Here is a 19,097-nt window from a genome sequence, read left to right on the forward strand (position 1 = left end):
GTTTGTAGCAATATGTTGTCTGTGATCATCTACACTCTGTTAAAGTGTGACTTCTCACTTATTGAATGAAAAACAATTGCAGTAATAGCAAATATATGTCACTAATACTAAAAGGTTGGTTTCCAATGGCAATAAATATGTAAGTTAAGGAAAAAGGAGAAACAGAAATAAAGATCCTTGAATAAATTTGGGGTTGTTTTGCAATAATATTTATGTACTACAGCATTGAAATTCCGGAAGCAATTTCCCATTGAAATATTCATGCAATAGAATTGTAACCTATCAAGAAATTATGTGAAACTATACCCATGATAAGCAGAAAGTGGACTCAGTAAGTATTAAGAAACTTCCAGGCCTGTATTTTAGTATTATGGACTGGGTTAGTGGAGAGCTGCAAGCATCTTGCTCATGAAAACTGAGGTAGTGACTTCCAATTCTTCATTTAACTCTGGCATATGTCCATTTTTGTGCAAGAAAATGGGAGAAGGAACAAGACAATAATATCAATTTCCTGGAAATTAGCAAGATTCTTCAACTGCCGTAAAGAAGTGGGGACAACAGCACCTAAATTAACAGGAACTTCAGGAGAAAAGATAATTTTCTAATTATTTTCTGTCAATCATTATATATGGACACATCTACACTAATGACACAGAGCATGAGAATGTGTTTTGGGTGTGAACTTCTCTTCAGTCTATGTTTGGAGTCCTGTACATATTTCTGAGCACCAGTGAGCATTTTGAAGCATTGATTTGTTCCAGTGTTGTCCTTAGACTATCATGTAGTGTGTAGCACTTGCGGTGCAGGTGCAAGGCCTTCCATCAGTTTGCTCTCTATGCCTGCATAGAGTGTGCCAAAGATTGGCAGGTGATGCAGATTTTGTTGCTTGTTAAGATGTAATGTAGAGAGGCACAACAAATTGCGCTGTCATCCTTCCCTTCATATGCTGCATCAGGTGTACTGCAGGTAAGAGAGACACACACACTGATACTTCCATGATTGCTTGAGATTTAATAATGTAATATATTGCATTTGTGATAAAAAAGATTCAACATTTTGTCTAGTACGTGCCAGGTAATGTGTTTGGCTTGTTTTAGCTTTTCTCTCGCTATTTATGATTTGATTTGTCAGCTGAAAAAAATAGTATGGGTATCTGTCATACAAGAAAGCTCTTATTGTAGAAGGGATACGTCACATCTATGAACTTTTTTGACCTCAGAACACGTATCTTGGAGAAAGATATTTAAAATACATGTTAACATATCTCTGTTAATTGCATACTGGACAAGTCTACTATTCCAGTGAATGTACTCTCCTTAAAGTTAGCAAAGCTTAATTTTTATATTAATTTAAATAACTGTTAAGTTAGGAATTTTGAGGTACTTAATGAACTTAAATGAAAGGTAGAGATTGATAAAAATAGATCGGTAGATAGAAAGATAGATACATTACCTGTATTTTTATTGAATGTTTTGGCCTATTTAGTGTTTTTGCTGTTTTGTCAAGTTAAGCCAGTATAAATTGAACAAAGAGGTTTGTATATAATTTGATTGGTGATGATGAAGAATTTTACTGAGGTGTAAATATATTTATTCTGCAACCAAAACAGAATGTTTTGCTTGCTTGTCCCAGATGGCTTCCTATAAGAAGAACATATTTAGATTGAGGAGCAGACGTTATTATTTGAGGACATTTGGGAGTCTTTTATGGATTATGTTCATAGAGTAAAAGATGCTTTATAGACATGCTTGACATTGCTATCCTATGTTTGTGTAATTTGGTTTTAAATTTGCATATGTGTAACAGATTAGAAGAAATGATTCATTAAAATAAGGATGTAGTAGTCAGTGATGTAAAATAAATATAAATTATTAATAATTCAATGGTACTGGAAAAGCTGAAAAGACTGATGAATGCCAACAAAATGTGTTATGTAACCAGCAACAATGGGTTAATATTTTTCTGTGTGGATGACTCAATTCTGAGTGATATTTTAAGTGCTGTTTTTGAAGAATATTTTGGATAGAACCCTTCACTGTTTATCACTAGGTGTGCATGTCTTTAGTGTCTCATTTCCTTCACAAACATATTAATCAAAGTGATTCAAAGGAAGAAGGTTCTCCCCTAGTTCTGCATTTTCTTTATGTCTACCTTAGAGCAAGATAGTTGATACCTGGCATTTTGAAGAATGTAGACGTCCACAGAATTGTCATTGTATACTCTATGTTGCCCTCCAACTCTGGCTTGCTCACTCCGTTTTATCTGGTGGTGGGGTGAGAAAGATGAAGGGAAAGAGGAGTTGCCTGTTTGTTTTCTTGTAAAATTCCTATTCTTTGCTTCTTTCAACTCTCTGTACTGCACTATTTATCCCATCATTTGATGGAGAAGAGTTATGCTCATCACTGATACCTGAGACATCTGTATTATTTTTTCCTCTGTCTTCAATAACTCTGTTTAAGAAAAGGAAGAATGTATAAATCACTCCAATTTGTCTATAACCTAAAACCAGCTTGTTTCTGGGCATATCTCACTTAATTCCTTCTTAAGAAATATGAAACAGATTTCATATTGTGTGAAACAGACAGTTCTGTCTTCACTGCCAAAATAGTTATTTTATGGAATATGTTTGGACCTAAGGCAGAGAAGAGAAATTTTTTGCTCACTAGTAAGATCCATGGTAGAGGATTAAGTTAGCCAAACCTGCTCACATCCCGGTAAGCAGACATATATATATTTCTGTATTTTTTGTAGGTGGATACAGTGCAGACTACGCAGCACCCTGACCACATTGAGGAATCATGTAAAATGAATGTATGTGATCGTAAGTGAATTATTTATGAAATGACACTCCAACTCTAAGGGATGTTGGATCACAAAATCCACGAACTCTCTTTACTCTTATGTTAAGAAATTGATTCCCAGGGGGCAGGGTTACTGCTGAACTAAGTGGACCTTTAAAGCAAAGCTATTAGAAAAAAAAAAAACCCAAACATGATAAATCATGAAAAAAACCTCTGAAAACAAGAGACTCAGATTACTTTTTGGATACGCTTGGAGTGATATTAAATGGAGTAAAGAATTCAAAACAGGGAAAAAAATGGTACATGAGAAAGGTTTGGTAAGCAGAACTGATCGTAAGTAGAGGAAGAGGATCAAATACCATCTAATTCAGGCATATGAATAGGATGAAAAAACTCACCATTTTCTTCTTTGTTCCATCTTTGAAAAGACTGAAATTTGATTAGATTATTTGTTGAATTAGTAACTGGGAGATGAGTGTGAACAAGATTGAATTTTCAGTGTTTGAATCAATGAAGTATTTGTGGTTTGCTGAAAAAAAAAACAATAAACCAATCCTGATGACATGCTAGATAAACAAAGAAAAAAAATTATACCTCAGGACTGAAATTCTGGAAATTCAGAAAGAGTCTTAGTGTTTGAAAATCTTTGTCCTGCTTGGGGACATGAGAGAGAGTGTGGAAGAGGATTCAAGGCAAGCAGAATTGGATCCTTCAGATTTCGCTGAGAAAAATGGCTCTACAAGGAAATTGAGGTAGATACAAAGAAACAAAATCAGGATAAATGACTATCAGCATATAGGGAAATCAACAGTCACTCACATGATACACGTACAGTTTGATTTCTCAAGACAACTGAATTCACTTGGCTAGAGCACTCCAGACTAGAATAATTTTATCAAGGCTTGTAGAGCTGCCAGTATCAAAACCATATATATAGAAATTCTCTGACTCTGCAGTCACTACTGAGTTACATGCATCACAAAAAAACAAAGACTAGAGTGCCAACTCCAATTTTATATATATATATATGTACACACACCAATTTTTATATTCATTTTATATATGTATTTGAATATGACACCATATATCAGTTTATGATTTAGAGAAAGGCTGAATGTTTTCCCCTAAATAATTTATTTAGTCATATTGTTCATCATAAGAAACAACAAAAGAGGATATTTGAAGTATTAATAATTTTTCATAAAGCTCTTTTTCTTAGGAATGAAGCATAACTTCAGCCCATTGAAGTTTGTGATGTAAATCTGGTATAACTGCATGAGAAAACTACATTATATTTGTAACACGACTGTATACTGTGACTTGCCTTCATAGTACGGCTTCTCAACTGTATGAACAACAATGCTGAAAAATACTTTTTCTCTCCTGCTTGTGATGTGTTTATGCCTGAGTTAACTCACCCTTTGCGTTCATCTGTTTATTCAAAACAGATAGTCTGCCACTTTTTTCCACTTGGAGTAATTAGTTCTGAGTGGAGGAATTTATGATACAGTAGGGGCTTTGACCTCTTTATTGCACTGAGATATATTATCAAACTTCAAAGTCAATAGGCTGCTACCATATCGATTTTGTTTTCTGTGAACAAAATCAATGAGCAAAATTAAAATAAAAAAAATCAATTCTTTCATTTTTGAATTGATTCAGGTTTTCTACATGTACATTGTTTATTTAACCTTGATTGTTAGTCTGGAACTTTAGTAATTCTGCATAAAAGAACTTATAGAAATTAATAAAATACACAAAGAAAGAAAATTACAGTTAAGACATACAGGAATGAGAAGGAAAAAGATGCAAAAGAGATTTAAAAAGCACAGTTTTCTATTGTAATGTATTTTTTAGGAATATCAGTGAACTATAAAGATTGGTACAAATAACATTGTCAAAAAAAATCAGCAAAGAGGTTGTTTCTTTTGGATTTTCTATCCCTTTTCTTTAGTTCAACTCATGCTTGGAAATGGTATATGAAACACCTGCAGTCTATGGACCATATTTTGTGCGTTCAGAGCATTTGCAAATCTTACTTAAAGATGAGGAAGAAAAAAGAAAAAACCACCAAAATATTTAACATATAACATTTTGCAGAAATAAATGCATTAAGTATGCAAATATGTTTTGTGAAATTTTCAGCCTTTTTCTGAATATAGACATTATTTTAGAAAAGAAATTTAACCTGGAATGTGTAAAGGCAATGTTAAGGACCTCTGGTCAGATTCTTATCTCAAATATAGCAGTTTTATTTCAATAAAATTATTATTCAACAGGAAATTAAATTAAAATTGTGTCTTCTGTGTTCTTGCCATTTCATTCTTCTGTATTTAATTTTTTGGTCAGAAGCAGTTGTGAAGAAAGAATCCTTAAAAAAAAATTTGTGCAACTACTGTAATTTTCACATTTCAGAGAGTTTAGCAGTCAAGCAATTTGTATGGAATAAAAGCACTTTTATATTGCCTCCTGCTACAGTACCAGTGGGGAAAGGGCAGCAAAACAGTGGGAGATCAAATGAGGAGTTTTTTCTTCTGTGACATCAACTTGCAAGACACTGGGAGCTTCAGAATTGCAAGTGGTAATATAGCTTTTATGATTTATTTCTTTCCTCTTTGCCTCCTACGGCTGCTTCATTGTTGGGCAGTGTCTTTTTTTATGTCAGAATGGGGGACTGAAAGATATTTGTGAGAAGTGACATTCTACTTTCTGTTTGCCATCGTCCTTCTTGGATTAGAGAAAAAAAAATACATCCATACGACTCTCATTTTCGTATCTTCTAGGAAGAGGTTAAGTCAGAGCTTTTAAAGCCAAATCTGAATTGCCTTACTCATATGACCAGGCCAAATATACCCAGAGATTGTTTGTATAAGTAAAGACCACTCTTTTTTCAGTATCTCTTTATTTTCATTTGTTTTATACAAGAACACAAAAGAGCAAGATATATCAGTAGAAAACTATGAGGGAAGTTGTGATATAAAATTTTTCTAGCTAGTTACAAAACAAGTTATATAAATTATTAGTAGGAATATTATATGAAGTGGAAACCAGTGGAAAAGGGAGCTGTATAGCCCAAGATCTTTTTTTCTCATCTTAATGGTTCTCCTGGTGAATGTGTACTGTCACAATTTGTAGAGGCACTCTCAACAATGCCAACTGCAATTTTACATATAAATGGAGAAGTAGATATGGTCTTCGCAGTAGTACTCAGCTTGCTAAACTGTCTGTCAAACCTAGACTAAAGGATTACATTAAGTAAACTTTCACCACCCAGACCACACTTTAGTCTCAGGGTGAACAATACAATTCAATTCAAGTAAACTGTTTTTGCAAAGGCTCATAAACATTTTAACACCTTCACCTGAGATTTCTCAAGCTGATAAAAAAACTCTGTCTCTATTCTTCCTGCAAGTTTCATTTAGGGCCATAAACACAGAGTCTTGGATTTACCCACTCGTCATTTAAAAAGTCAGGATAATCCATGCTTTAACCTATTACTCATTTTACTCCTTGAGAGTCATTCAATAGATTGAATTTTGCTGAGCTAATAAAAGATATCTTTTCACTCTCAAATGCACTGGCTGTATTTAAATTTCCAATGTATACTTAATTATGCATTCTTACAAACTCAATATTATCTCTCTCTTCATTGGGGAAAAATTAAGCTATTTTGCTTGTAGACATTATATTTGACTTTCGACATTTCTTTTAGGGAAAACTACAAATATGTCAAGTGCTGTTCCATCTTCTATGTCGTTCTCAATATTTTACAAGAGTCTGCATTAAGAGCAAATATGAAGAATGTGACAAATGTTTTAAATCCTTTCTATCACCACGAACATGCCTACAATTTCATTGTTTAGCATTAAGCTCTTTTTTTTTTTTTGTTAGAATGTGCTCCTGAAATACCAAGAAGCCACAATTGAATTACTATTCTCCATCATACCCCAATAGATTACTACTTGGGCAGTGAGTTTTCCTTTGATCTTTAGTTCTTAGAAATGGCATCTATCACAGGAAACCAGTTTGTTGCCCTTTCTAAGGAATTTATGGCACTTATCAGGAAAAAAAGAAAAGGTTTGTTATGACCCCTGGCAGTCACCACAGAGCCCTCAATATTGCTCAGTGGTGGAATTCAAGAAAGGCATTAATGTTTCTACATTTAGTTTAAAATTAATTTTTATTCAAATCAGATTAGTTTTCACATTTAAACAGTCTTAGTTTATGCCAGTAATACTATTTTGAGTAGCAAGTGTCAACCAAGCCAATTTTCAAAAAAATTCAATTATTTATTATTTATACATATAAATACGCTACTTATTTATATATTATCTATGAGAAATATGACAGAGGAAAATGTTCTACAGGACTTTAGTAAACTAATTATGCTCTATAGCCTATCTTATCAGGCTTAATTATCTATTTATGTTATATTTTGCAGAGTTTTTATTCAGGAAAGCAGGATTTTCATTTGGCTTTTGACACAAAATAGCCCTTCTTTAAACTGTGAAACTGTGTGCTGACAATTGTTGTTTCTGCATAAAAGGTATCATTTCTCCAATATTCTTTAGAGCAATTTTTTTAAGCAAATATGAGCAAAAGAGTATATAAACTAATTAACCTCAGAAGAAGTGTGGGCATAATTCTATATCATAAATGTCCATCTGCTTTTCCTTTTTATTCTTAGAAGAATGATTATTTTCTTCTGCTATCCAGCCCTGTACTGTGAGAATGGTAAAAGCATACAGGGAGTAAAGACAACTCTAGCCAGTCTCAGCTTTCACCTCTAAGAAGGGAGTTAGCATGTAAACAGTTACACATGCATAATTTTAAAAAGTGAATCAGGATTATTGCAAAATTTGGCATCTCACCTACCTGCATCGTGTCACACTTAGTAGGAAGTAGGCATTTTGGGGCCCCTTTCATTCAGCCTAAGTTGTTTTTCTAATATTTAGGATGAAACCTTCTTTCGTGTCTCTTGACCTGAGTCTACAGAGAGACTTAATCTCAGAGGAATTTTATATGTGTTCAAGCTCAAAACCTTTCTGCATCTAATGTCAGTTAACATGGAACACATTTAAGTAGAAATGTCTCATCACACTTGGTTTGTTTTAGCATATATCTAATGGTAGAAGACAGTTTGTGTATTTGACTTTACTAACATCACAACACCATTTCTATGGAGGGGAAGAAAATCAGTCTAGCTGTAGAAGGGCTAGAAACCAGAAAATCAGTCTCTGTTCCTAGATCTGCCTCTAGTACCCACTTCTTTTGGGCTACACCTGTGAAAAGGATAATTTTCATTGTCTCAGTCAGAGAAAATTCTTTGATGCATTTTGTTTTGTGAATTACCTACAAGGTGTAGTTATGAGATCCATAGAAATGTCTGTAAAAAGTAGTATCATATTGTAGAAATGCTTCATGTCTTCCATTTCACTGAAGATGGGAGAACTGTTTTTCAGAGCAAATCCTTCTTTTGCTTAACAGCTATGAACTGCCTCCTGGCCAAATTATTTGAAACAGATATTAATTTTCATCATTATGTATATGGGACAGTTACCTATATCTATACTTCAGTGCACTTTTGTCAAAGAATGCTTTAGATTTAACCATGCTGCAATTAAGGAAAAAAAAAATTACAGGTTGCATTTTTTTTCCTAAAAAATCATGTTAAGTAAGCAAATGAAACAATATTTTTGGTTTTGAATATAGATAGCATATCTGGTTTTATACAAGTATTTCACATCTGTGAAGTGTGAATATATTGACATGGTTAGTGGGTAAAGTCTTTCAATGAATTGGAGAAAAGACATGGAAATAACAAATTCAATAGTATTGTGAAACCATTGATTATATACTCAGTGCTGGCAGTGACACAACGATACATGAGCTTTGTCCTGAGAAGCTTATGTTATAAAGAAAAAACTAGACAAGCTGCGGGAGACTCAGTGTTTTTCTTGTTGCCTTCATCCTGCTTCCATCCCTCATTTTGAAATACTCCCTGTGGAGGGCATTAAAAAGTTGTGAATTGAAGCTCCAGGGAGCCTGAAAGAAGCAGCTATAAGCAGTGTTGTGGAATACAAAGGGTAGACTTCCTGATGCAATTAGTCAGGTGTTTCCTATGCATGATAAAGAGTTTATAGTGCAATGAAGATGGTGAAAGGAGAATGCAAATAGTACAGTTACATGTGTCTGTAAAGTTTATGTCATGTCATGACATCGTGTCATGCTCACCTTGTGTTTCAGACACTTAGAAGCACGTGAAGTCTGAGCATCTTGCAGTGATAAGGAGTTGATAATTTCTGGTTTCCTGTTGAGTTCAGTTTTTGATCTTTCAAGGAAGATCAGTTTGAATATTTTTATGAATCTGACCATAGTTCTTGAGCAAAGCTTGTGCCTTTCTCATGTACGGACATTGGATCATTCCTGAAGAGCTTGAAGGGTAGCAGAGAGCTAAACCAAATAAAATCCCTTGAAGCAGCCTCTAGTATTCCTTTATTTTTGTTACATTGATGGTGTTAATTTCTAGCATTAATATTGAAATAATGAAAAGGTAAAGACATAGGGGCAATACTAATAAACTGTTTTTTAATTTTCAATCTCCCACTTAAAAAGTAAATTTAATTTTTAAATATAGCATTGGATTTTTAATATAACACAATTTCATATTGTGTTGTGGAGCACTTCCATGCAGCCTTCTGCACTTTGCTTTGAATCATTCTCACTGAAATTAGAACTGTCAGTGAGAAGCACCAGACAGATTTTGATTTCACTCAAAAAGTTATTTTGGATAAGATAACTTTTGAAAAATATATACTGTTTTTATACAGGTTGTTAGGGTGTTTTTTATATTAATTTTTTGTTGCTTTGATTGAGTTTGTGGCTTATTGTAATACATTTCAAGGTAAAAAGTGCTTTCAGAAAAATAGGATTTATAACTATGGGAGGTCAGACAGTAATGTCAGGATTTCTGCTTCACAGAATTCATTGCTGTAAGTAATTATACAAGATGATACATTAGCAAGTCTTGAAACAAGACAGAAGATTTTTGAACTGCTATTTAGTCCATTAACTTTCTACAATCCCCTTGATATTTTTTTTAGATTTCTGCTTATATATAAAACATACAAACAATAGGACATATTCCTGTCTTGTTGCCTACTTCAGTAAAGGCTGCATTTATACCATGAGCTGCATTAATTTCAAATGAATAATCTGTTTACTACATTGAACTAGGAACTGGGAATTCGGGAACTTGTTCATGACACTGACCTGCTACCCTGGGATGAAAGAAATCACCTTAGATTTCTGTGCCTTGACTGTCTGGTGTATTAAATACATATAGGACAGCTTACATTACAGGACATGATGAGAATTGCTTAAGTAAATTCTACCCATGGTACGTGAGTGTCAATGGGATTTTACTGATTTATGCCCTAATATAAAGTTTAGGTAAAGTCTTCATCTACACATGTACAGCATTTTTGCATGTTGAAGATAAAAAATTAGAATCATGAGGTCTGGCATAATAACTTCAGCTTTGTCATTTTCAGAATAATAATTTTTCCCCTCTTAATATGATGGGGAAAAAAAGGCAGAGAATTGTCCCTTAAAATGTAACCTTTACATTTTTTGCATAATTTATTGTAAATATGATAAAACATGTCTCTTATAGTGCATCGACTCTGCTGGATTTCTCATATTCTGGCTGTGTTGAACTGCATCAGGAGAGAACTATAATAACTATTATAGTTCATGTAGGAAACAGTGCTGAATTTTCAAAAATATTTCCTATTACTTCCTCCAGTGATTAACTCTTTGAAACAATATGGCCCTTAAGTGTCAGTACCAGACAGATGTACAGATGGTTATCCACATCTTGCAGTAACCTGTGTGAGTTTAGTCAGGTGTCAGGTGGGAAGATTCTGGACATCTGTATCATCTCCCTGGCTTGTGCATGTGCCACTCAGGGCCTGTACAGATGCACTAGCTGCTTCTCTACATGCCATAACCAGGAAAGATAAGGCAATTGGAATTCTTGTCCCCAGACATGGATATCAATGGTTGGAACTTAAGACTGGATTCATAACTCACTGTGTACACTTCATGATTTTTGCACATCAACAGATTTTATGTTGCACATATCTAATACCTCAGTTTACATATCAAACTTTCATAATACTTTGCAGTAGTGCATTTTAGGACAGAATATAAATATGACAAATCTCTTTTTTTAGGAAAAAATAGAGTGAATAACGTTATCTAAGAAGTACTACTATTTAAAAAAATGGAAGATCAAATTATCACTAAATCTTTTGATACTTAGTTCTGCAATCCATTGAAGTTCTGCTGAAGAGATTTGTACTTTGTGGATGGAATGGCTGCCAATCATTCTTCCCTCATCTATTATCTTATTCAAATTAATACTGATAAGCTTGAAAAATCATAAGTAGCTTTAGCCATTCTGTAATCTGCTTTTAATAGGAACAGGAATGGAATATAGCCCATATGGTAACCTGGATGATCTGTCTTGAATTATTTCTGGGACAAGATCAAGTACATACCTGAGTTATGGTTACATACCCAATCTCAAATTATTTTCATTAAAAAATAAAATCTCCTTTAAATACACTTAGACTGAGGCCATCTGTTAATTTCATAAACCCTAGAGCCTCATCCTAAGTTTTTATACTGAATAAACCTTTCCTACACTATCTTACCATGGAGGTCATAACATCAGAGGAGGCAGTTGTGATATGAGCTTGGAGTGCTACATACTGGAATGAAAGGATGAAGGGCACTTGACTTCTAAAAGATTTCTGACTCAAGAAAGTAAAAGGAAAATATGAGTCAGTGACTTCAAGAGGGTTTGAATCAGGTTTTTGTGTGGTAAACTGTCAAATTGTCTGATGTTATATATGACTAGTTGAGGATAAACAGTGTGCTACTTCGTAGTAAAGACTTTTCCAAGTAATGGTATCAAGCTATAATAGAATAATAAAACACTTTGTATTTTTACCAAGTGATGTGTTTCTGCTAATTGAAAGAGTAGGTAATTTTAGAGAGACAGAAAAAAGGTAATTAAAAAAAAAAAATGCAATATTAATTTAAAACTCTGGGGGTTTCAGACTTGTGTTTGAAGCAATAGTTCTATGTTCCTATTTCTGAGATAGTCATTAAGAAGAATATACAGCAGAGGAGTCATAATTTTGACTTCCCTTTATAATTATGGATCCGTATCTGTATTACCCTGTCAAGAGACTAGTACAGCTGCTTAAAAAGAAGCCTTGCTTCAGCAGTGAAAAAGCAGCACATCCTTTTTTAAAGCTAAGAGCAAGCATGCAAATCCTAAAATGATTTATCACCAGGATGGTGTGGGGCACTTCTAAAACAGAGGGTTCCAATCAAGCTGTGTGAAGTCTGCAGTGATACGAGGGAAAGCTTTTCTGATTGTCAGAAGGTGCTATGGGCTAGAAGTTTGCTTCTGCATTTCAATGGCAATGTGAAGTGCTGTGAAAACATGGAGTCTTAATATGTGTAAAAGTACCTCATATTTTTTTTCCATGTAGACTTCAGCCAGTTTAAAATACAAGAAGAAATTACATTTCCTTAAACTTTTATTAAAGTTGGTGGATTTCCCAAAGATATTGCTACCTGTCACTGAGAGCTATTGCTGAGACAATTGTTTATTGTGGTGTAACAATAGCATCACATTCCTTAGAGTAATATGTGAGAATTGGATAACATAATGGACTTCCAGGGCCTTTGTGAAACACCCTTTTTTTTTCTGATTTTGTATTAAATAAGTACCAGCCTGTGTTTGTGGGTTAATATATGCATACCATTTGGAATGTACTTAGTGACATTATGTAATTCACAGATGTTTTATTATTCATAGTACTGTTCATTCATAGCTCTCTGTAGTCACTCTTGTGCAAAAAATCTAATGAGGGAGAGTTTGTGTGTATTTTGCTGGTCCTTTAGTCTTGTCAAATTCTCATTCACTCAATTCACAGAGGGATGTGGTACCCTTTACTGCATTTTGACTCATAGAGTGGAAAGGAATAAAAATATGGATTCCTCATAATTTGTGTATCTTTATTTCCCATTGTAAAAATACAGGGTAGGATGCAAAAAATCCCAGGATCTTATCTTTCCACTGTATTTGGATTGTGCTGCAATTTATCCCTTTGAGAGGAGGTGGTTAGTATAAGTATTAGATAAGAGTTTTATACACACTTTTCACAAGCATAAATGAAATCACACTGTTACAGACAGAAGTGAACTAAAGAAAAACAAGAAAGCTCCTCTGTTTGTGTTTTTGTTGTCTTAAATCATATTAGAAAAGCTTTCTCCAGCTGGTTTACCAATTCACTTTCCTTGATTTCATCATCTGATCCGCACCATGATCAGCACCAGACCACTAGCTGATGAAAGAGAAAGTCATTGTTACTGATTGCAGTGGCATTTGTCATTTTCTATTATTAAAAAAAACCACAGTGTCTCAGTGCAGTAGTTTTACTGAAGAAATAATAAATCATAAGAATTAAATGATCTTCAAAAATCCTTATGGGAATCAGAATTTTTATTCAAAAATCCTTACTGGAATCAGAATTTTTATTCAAAATTTTGATACCTTTTTTTTAAACCTCTTTCTTTGTTTTCTTATGAGTTATCCCTTTTATTCCTGTGCCTAATGCATTCTTCATCACATATTTTTGAGCCAGCTTTTATCTTTATCCCTGCTTGGTTGGACTTTTTGGACTGTATAAACAATTAAACCCTTTAAGTGTTTTTTTTCTATCACCTTATTTATCATTATTTTATTGCATGTTATGTTATCATTTTAATTATTACCATGAAATATAGTAATTCACTTGGTAAAAAGTTTATTCTCACTTAAACATTCAGTTCTTTAGATTTATCTTTTTTTTACATACAGTGGCAAGTTCTTGGAATAGTGTTTTCTCCTTTTTTTCCTGTTTCTCCATGGGGAATTATTCTTCCCTGGGAATGCTTTTGGTGAAAATTGAATCTCACTGTGTTTAAGTACCCTGGTGTGCAGGTCTGTCATCTCTGACTACCTGCCTTTGTGGAAAAGACAGGTGTGGTCCTAGTAGCTTAGCCTATCTCTGACTAATGTCTTGCAGGAAAAACAAAGCAATTTGCAATGTTCCAGCTTTCTTTGTTGGGCTAGTAGTAGCCTTGCCTTTGCAGAGTCTGGGATCAGTATTAGGAAAGTAAATAGATGGAATAACAAATCTGACAGTTTTGTAAATGCAGTACTTTTCCACTTTAAGTGTTTTGAAACTATGCTTTTGATTTATTTAATATTCAGTCATTCACTTTGGAGTTCTATTCATTTCACTGCAGAAAATACACATGTAAAGCCCTTTAGAGCAAAACAAAAGCTGCAGTCAAAATGCTGATTAGGAGAGTGCTGAAAAACCCAAGGAACACAAAGACTAGTGTAAAATCCGAGGCAGAGATGGAAAAGTTGAACTTTCTGTCACAATTAAGAAGAGTTAGTGCAAAAAGCTATTAGGTTTTTTTAATCACCTGTATCTAGTGAATTTTATTAATGTGAAATATGCTCCTGAAAACATCTTCTCTGCTACTATTCTAGTTTCCCATGACTGTGTTAGTGATTGACAAACTGCAGTCTTCATGTTGGATGAAGGTACAAAACTTGGTATTCAGAGCTGTGTCATATTTGTAGAATTTTCTAGTACAACTTTTCTAATAGTTTTCTAATGGGATAGTTGAGTCCAAAACCCCTCTCTGAAGTCTAGCAGTGGACCATGTTTAAAATTTTTAGGATGTTCCTGCTTGCTGAATAGAAGGGGCAGAAAATATAAAGCATGCACTGTTCATTTTGCTTCAACTTGAAAAATTTATGTAATATCAAATGAAGGATATTTTGGCAATATAGCTTACATAATGTCCCCCAAATGGTGAAAAAAGCCTCTTTGGGAGCCCCAGTGGATATCTCAGAACTCCTTCTGCAAGCAGGCAATACAATTAATTCTAATTATGTGCTCTGCTTCAGTTTTTGGTTGACTTTGTGAAGAGTAGTGGATTAAGTTTTTTAATGAATTTATTTCTAAACTTGAGGAGCAAACAAAAATATTTGATTAACGCCTATTATAAACCAGGAAATATTTCAAAAAATATATCTGTTCATTGAGAACACTGGTATTTTCTAGCCTTTTAGTTCATTCCCCCTCATGTCAGAGTTAGAAACTGAATGGATGTTGCTAATCTTACTCAGGCAGATTGATACCATCTTCACACTGTGCAAGGGTACCAAGAAAATTTCCAGTCATGGAGATCATATTATCATACACAGGAGCAACACAGGAATTATATTCTGTCTCTGGTTCTTTGTCAGCATGATAGCAGTTCCCAGATTTAGGTCTGATGAATATAAATGGACAAGAATATGTATTCTACACAATGTATAAAGCAAAATGCCCAGGGCAAACTAGCTTCTGTTTGATTTTATGTGGAAGAAAATATAAAAAGCAGCAGTTAGCTTCTGCCTGTGTTTGTCCCTCTAGAGTTTCTTCTTCATTCGCGAAGATCACCTATTGGAGACAGCTTGGTATTTTTCAATTTTTGCTTTTATATATGTAGAGAACCCTGCAAGGAAGGAATACAATGGAGAAGGACGAGACAGCTGATATCTTGAAACAGGGCTGCTCACTGTAATGCCAAAGGAAGATAGGTGGAAAAATACAAATAATGAACAGAGCTACAGAGTTCTGTAAAAGGAATAATTTTTGTCATGTGTAAATAGGTTCCAGTTACAGAATCACAGAATAGTTAGGGTTGTGAGGGACCTCTGGGGATCACAGGGTTACTTAGAGCATGTGACACAGGAATGTGTCCAGGTGGGTTTTGAATGTCTCCAGAGAGGGAGACTCCATGACCTCCATGTGCATGTTCCAGTACTCTGCCACCCTCAGTGTAAAGGAGTTCTTCCTCATGTTGAGATGGAATTTCTTGTGTTTTAGTTTATGGCCATTGCTCCTTGTCCTGTCACTGGCACCACTGAAAATTCTGGCACCATCCTTTTGATATTCAATTTAAAAATATTTTTGTGTTTTGATGAGGTCCCCTCTCAGTCTTCTCTAGACTAAAATGGCACAGTTCCTGCAGTCTCTTCTCACTGGAGAGATGCTCCAGACCCCTCATCAACTTTCTGGCCTCTGCTGGACCCTCACCAGTAGCAATTTGTCTTTCTTGGACTGTGGAGACCAGAACTGAACACAATACTCCAGATGTAGCCTGTAGGGCAGAGTAGAGGGTGAGGATGATCTCCCTAGGCCTGCTGGCCACACTTTTCCTAATGCACCCCAGGATATTATTGGCTCTCCTGGCTGCAATGGCATTGCCAGCTCATTCAACTTGTCATCCACCAAGACTCTTGGGTTGTTCTCTGCAGAGCTGCTCTTTAGTGGGTCATCCCCTAACCTCTGCTGGTACTCAGGGTTATTCATCCCCTGGCTCAGCACCTTATGCTTGCTTTTGTTGAACTTCATTAACTTTCTCTCCACTCAACTCTCCAGCCTTTCAAGGTCCTGCTGAACAGCAGCACAGCCTTCAGGTGTATCAGGTACTCCCTCCCATTTTTTATCATCAGCAAACTTGCTTAGGCTGCACTCTAGTCCAGGCTGCTGATAAACAAGTTGAATAAGGCTGGATCCCTGGGCAACACCATTGATTATGGATCTCCAACTGGATTCTACTCCACTGATCATGACTGTCTGAGTTCTGCCATTCAGCTAGTAACACCATTTAAATGGAGGATGCTGGAAGAAACTTACCTGATTTGAAATAAATAATTAGATCCTTCACATAAATATTCCATTTACCTGCATATTTGAGAAGGGAAGCTGGAAAGACCCTCTTCTCTGGCACAAAACCAGTCACAATACAATGAAGATTTAAAAACTAAGCACAAAAGATTTTATTCATTTTTCTATAACATAATTTTTAATATATGTTGAATTAAAAATCTAAGACAATAAATGTCCTGAAGTGAGCACAAAGCTAGAATTCACTGACTGCTCTTCAGTGTTGATGCTGCACACTGCGGGATGACAATTTTGTTGTACTCTCAATCAAGGTGCTGGGAAGAAGACCAATACTTGAGTAGAATGAGTAAGAGATTGCTACATTTTGGTATAATACATTTATCCTGACGTAGAAACAGAAACTTTAAGCAATTCCTTTATTTAGGGAGATGCTTGGGAAGATAAAAGATTCTATAGATTTACGACTTGCCTAATGGTCTCTTTCCAATTACTTAATGTCCTCATTTGTCTGAGGCTAGAAACACTATTCCCTGCCAAGGCAGGCAATCTCTAATGTGTTGATATTTTTAATCCTGAAATACTTCTTGTCCTTAATCCAAATAGGGGCTTCATCCTCTTAACATGAGAAGTTTTCCTCTTTGAGGAATTCCTGTATCAATAGACCAGTTGAGTCTATTTCGTAAATGACATAATAACTGTTTGTTTTTGTTTCCCAAGAAGGGCTTGAACATTTCTAAATGTTCAGAGAACTACTAGGTATTTAGAGTTGTATGGTTGCACCCCAGAGCTGCTGCTTTAGGTTTTTAGTGGCTTTTTTACCCCCTTCTTTTTGTTTCTGGTGAAGATTGCCTGCTGAAGCTCTTCAGGAAAGAACTGCAAAACCCAACCAAATTCTTACAAAATCATAACTGTCATGGGGTGTGTATATAGTTAAAATAAGAGAGCCATGCAGTGATCAATCAATGTATGCAATTAAAACCTGCTGTTATTAATATTATAGTTTCTGTGTTTGTCAGTCAAGTAAATATAGTAGCAGAATGTAACTTAAAGGTTTGCTTACTGTCTTTCATGTCTTTTGGGGGATGAATTCCAGCCTATAAAACTAGACATATTATACACAATGTGATGTATGAAGTATAAGGGTGTGAAGCCCCTTTAGTATACACTTAGGTATAAGAGAACAGCAGAAAAGGACTAAGGAGGACTTGATTTACATGAACTAGGTGTAAGAAAATGAAAATCTCATTGATGCATATTCTGCAAATATTTCATACTTAATTCTGCTAGTGTTTGTTATTTTTGTCTGTGATTTCTACCTACAAGACAAAGATAAAGCAGCTGTTCTAATTGTTATGAATAATTTACCTTTTAGTTTCAAAAGCACTGATATTTGTACTTTAGGAATACAAAAAGGAAAAAATGAACTTTCAAAGAAATGGTAAGCAGAATACTTTCGTAGTCTTTATGATGAAACATTCCCTGTTTGTTGCCCATACGACAGCTCTGGCAACATTATAAATCTTTCTAACCTTCCTCTTCCAATTTAGCTATACTCACGGGGATATATGTTGAGGGCATCTTAAGCATAAAGAAAACAAAGATGCTAAGATACAAAACAAATACGACAACTAGAATTTTTAACCTGTGTGGGTTTGGAAAGGATTTATACTGTAAATCAAAGGGAAATTCCTTTGTGCCTCTCTTCTTTTTAAGAAATTCACCTATGCTTTTTTCTCAGTGCCAAGACTGTTCTATTCTGTCTCTCAACTTTTATATTCTAGAAGTGCATGGATTAGTTGGCTGTATAAGAAATTCAAAATATTGTCCATGTTGGCATATATAGACTCTCTAAGTATTCGGCAATTAGATTTATGTGCTAGGGTAGTGATACAGAAAAATTTCAGTCCCATCACTTTCACTATGGAGCATGAGGGAAAGCTATGGAAATAGCATATAAGCTCCTGGCAGCCAGGAGTAGTAACCCTTTCTTTGTATTTAACTGCAGCCATATTGGTTAGCCTGTAAGGATGCATAAGTCATCCTTTATGACTTGATGCTGGACTTAAAGAAATGAAAAGGTTTTTTTGTAGGAGGTAAAGAAGTCTTAAAATAGATAGGGGAACAAAGTGAAATAGAACCTGAAGTGAAGAAAGAAACTATCCTTCACTCCCTATGATGAGGCAAAATAAAGAAATAAATGCACCAGTAAATAAGTTAATAAAGGTGCATAATGTGACCAAAAAAAGAGAGTATTTTCCTTATATAGTATTTAAATGACCTTGCAAAAGAAAAAAGTCACATTAACTGGTAATGAAATGGGACAAGGGCAGTCCTGCTGTCACAGCACATAACATCCCCTTTCAGTTTTTAGTTTATTGCTTGCTGTTCAGGATTTGTTTACTTTGAATTTTAAAATTAAATTAATGAGTAACAGTAAAAAATTAGATGTTATTTTTGGTCAGAATAATAAAAGTGA

At 34.7% G+C, this 19,097-nt stretch overlaps 1 protein-coding gene across 7 annotated transcripts in view; it reads left to right on the forward strand.

Moving 5' to 3' along the window:
- Positions 1-19,097, forward strand: part of PCDH7 (protocadherin 7) — a 271,813-nt gene that overhangs the window by 48,943 nt on the left and 203,773 nt on the right. For 3 of the 7 annotated variants that reach the window (XM_032108500.1, XM_032108502.1, XM_032108505.1), the window contains exon 2: positions 2,752-2,811. The exons of the other annotated variants lie outside the window; for them this stretch is intronic. In XM_032108500.1, the coding sequence (XP_031964391.1) occupies positions 2,752-2,811 (60 nt within the window). The remainder of the gene's footprint in view (positions 1-2,751; positions 2,812-19,097) is intronic. 7 annotated transcript variants of the gene reach the window in all.

The sequence above is a fragment of the Corvus moneduloides genome, chromosome 5, assembly GCF_009650955.1.
Source record: "Corvus moneduloides isolate bCorMon1 chromosome 5, bCorMon1.pri, whole genome shotgun sequence".
Taxonomy (NCBI): domain Eukaryota; kingdom Metazoa; phylum Chordata; class Aves; order Passeriformes; family Corvidae; genus Corvus; species Corvus moneduloides.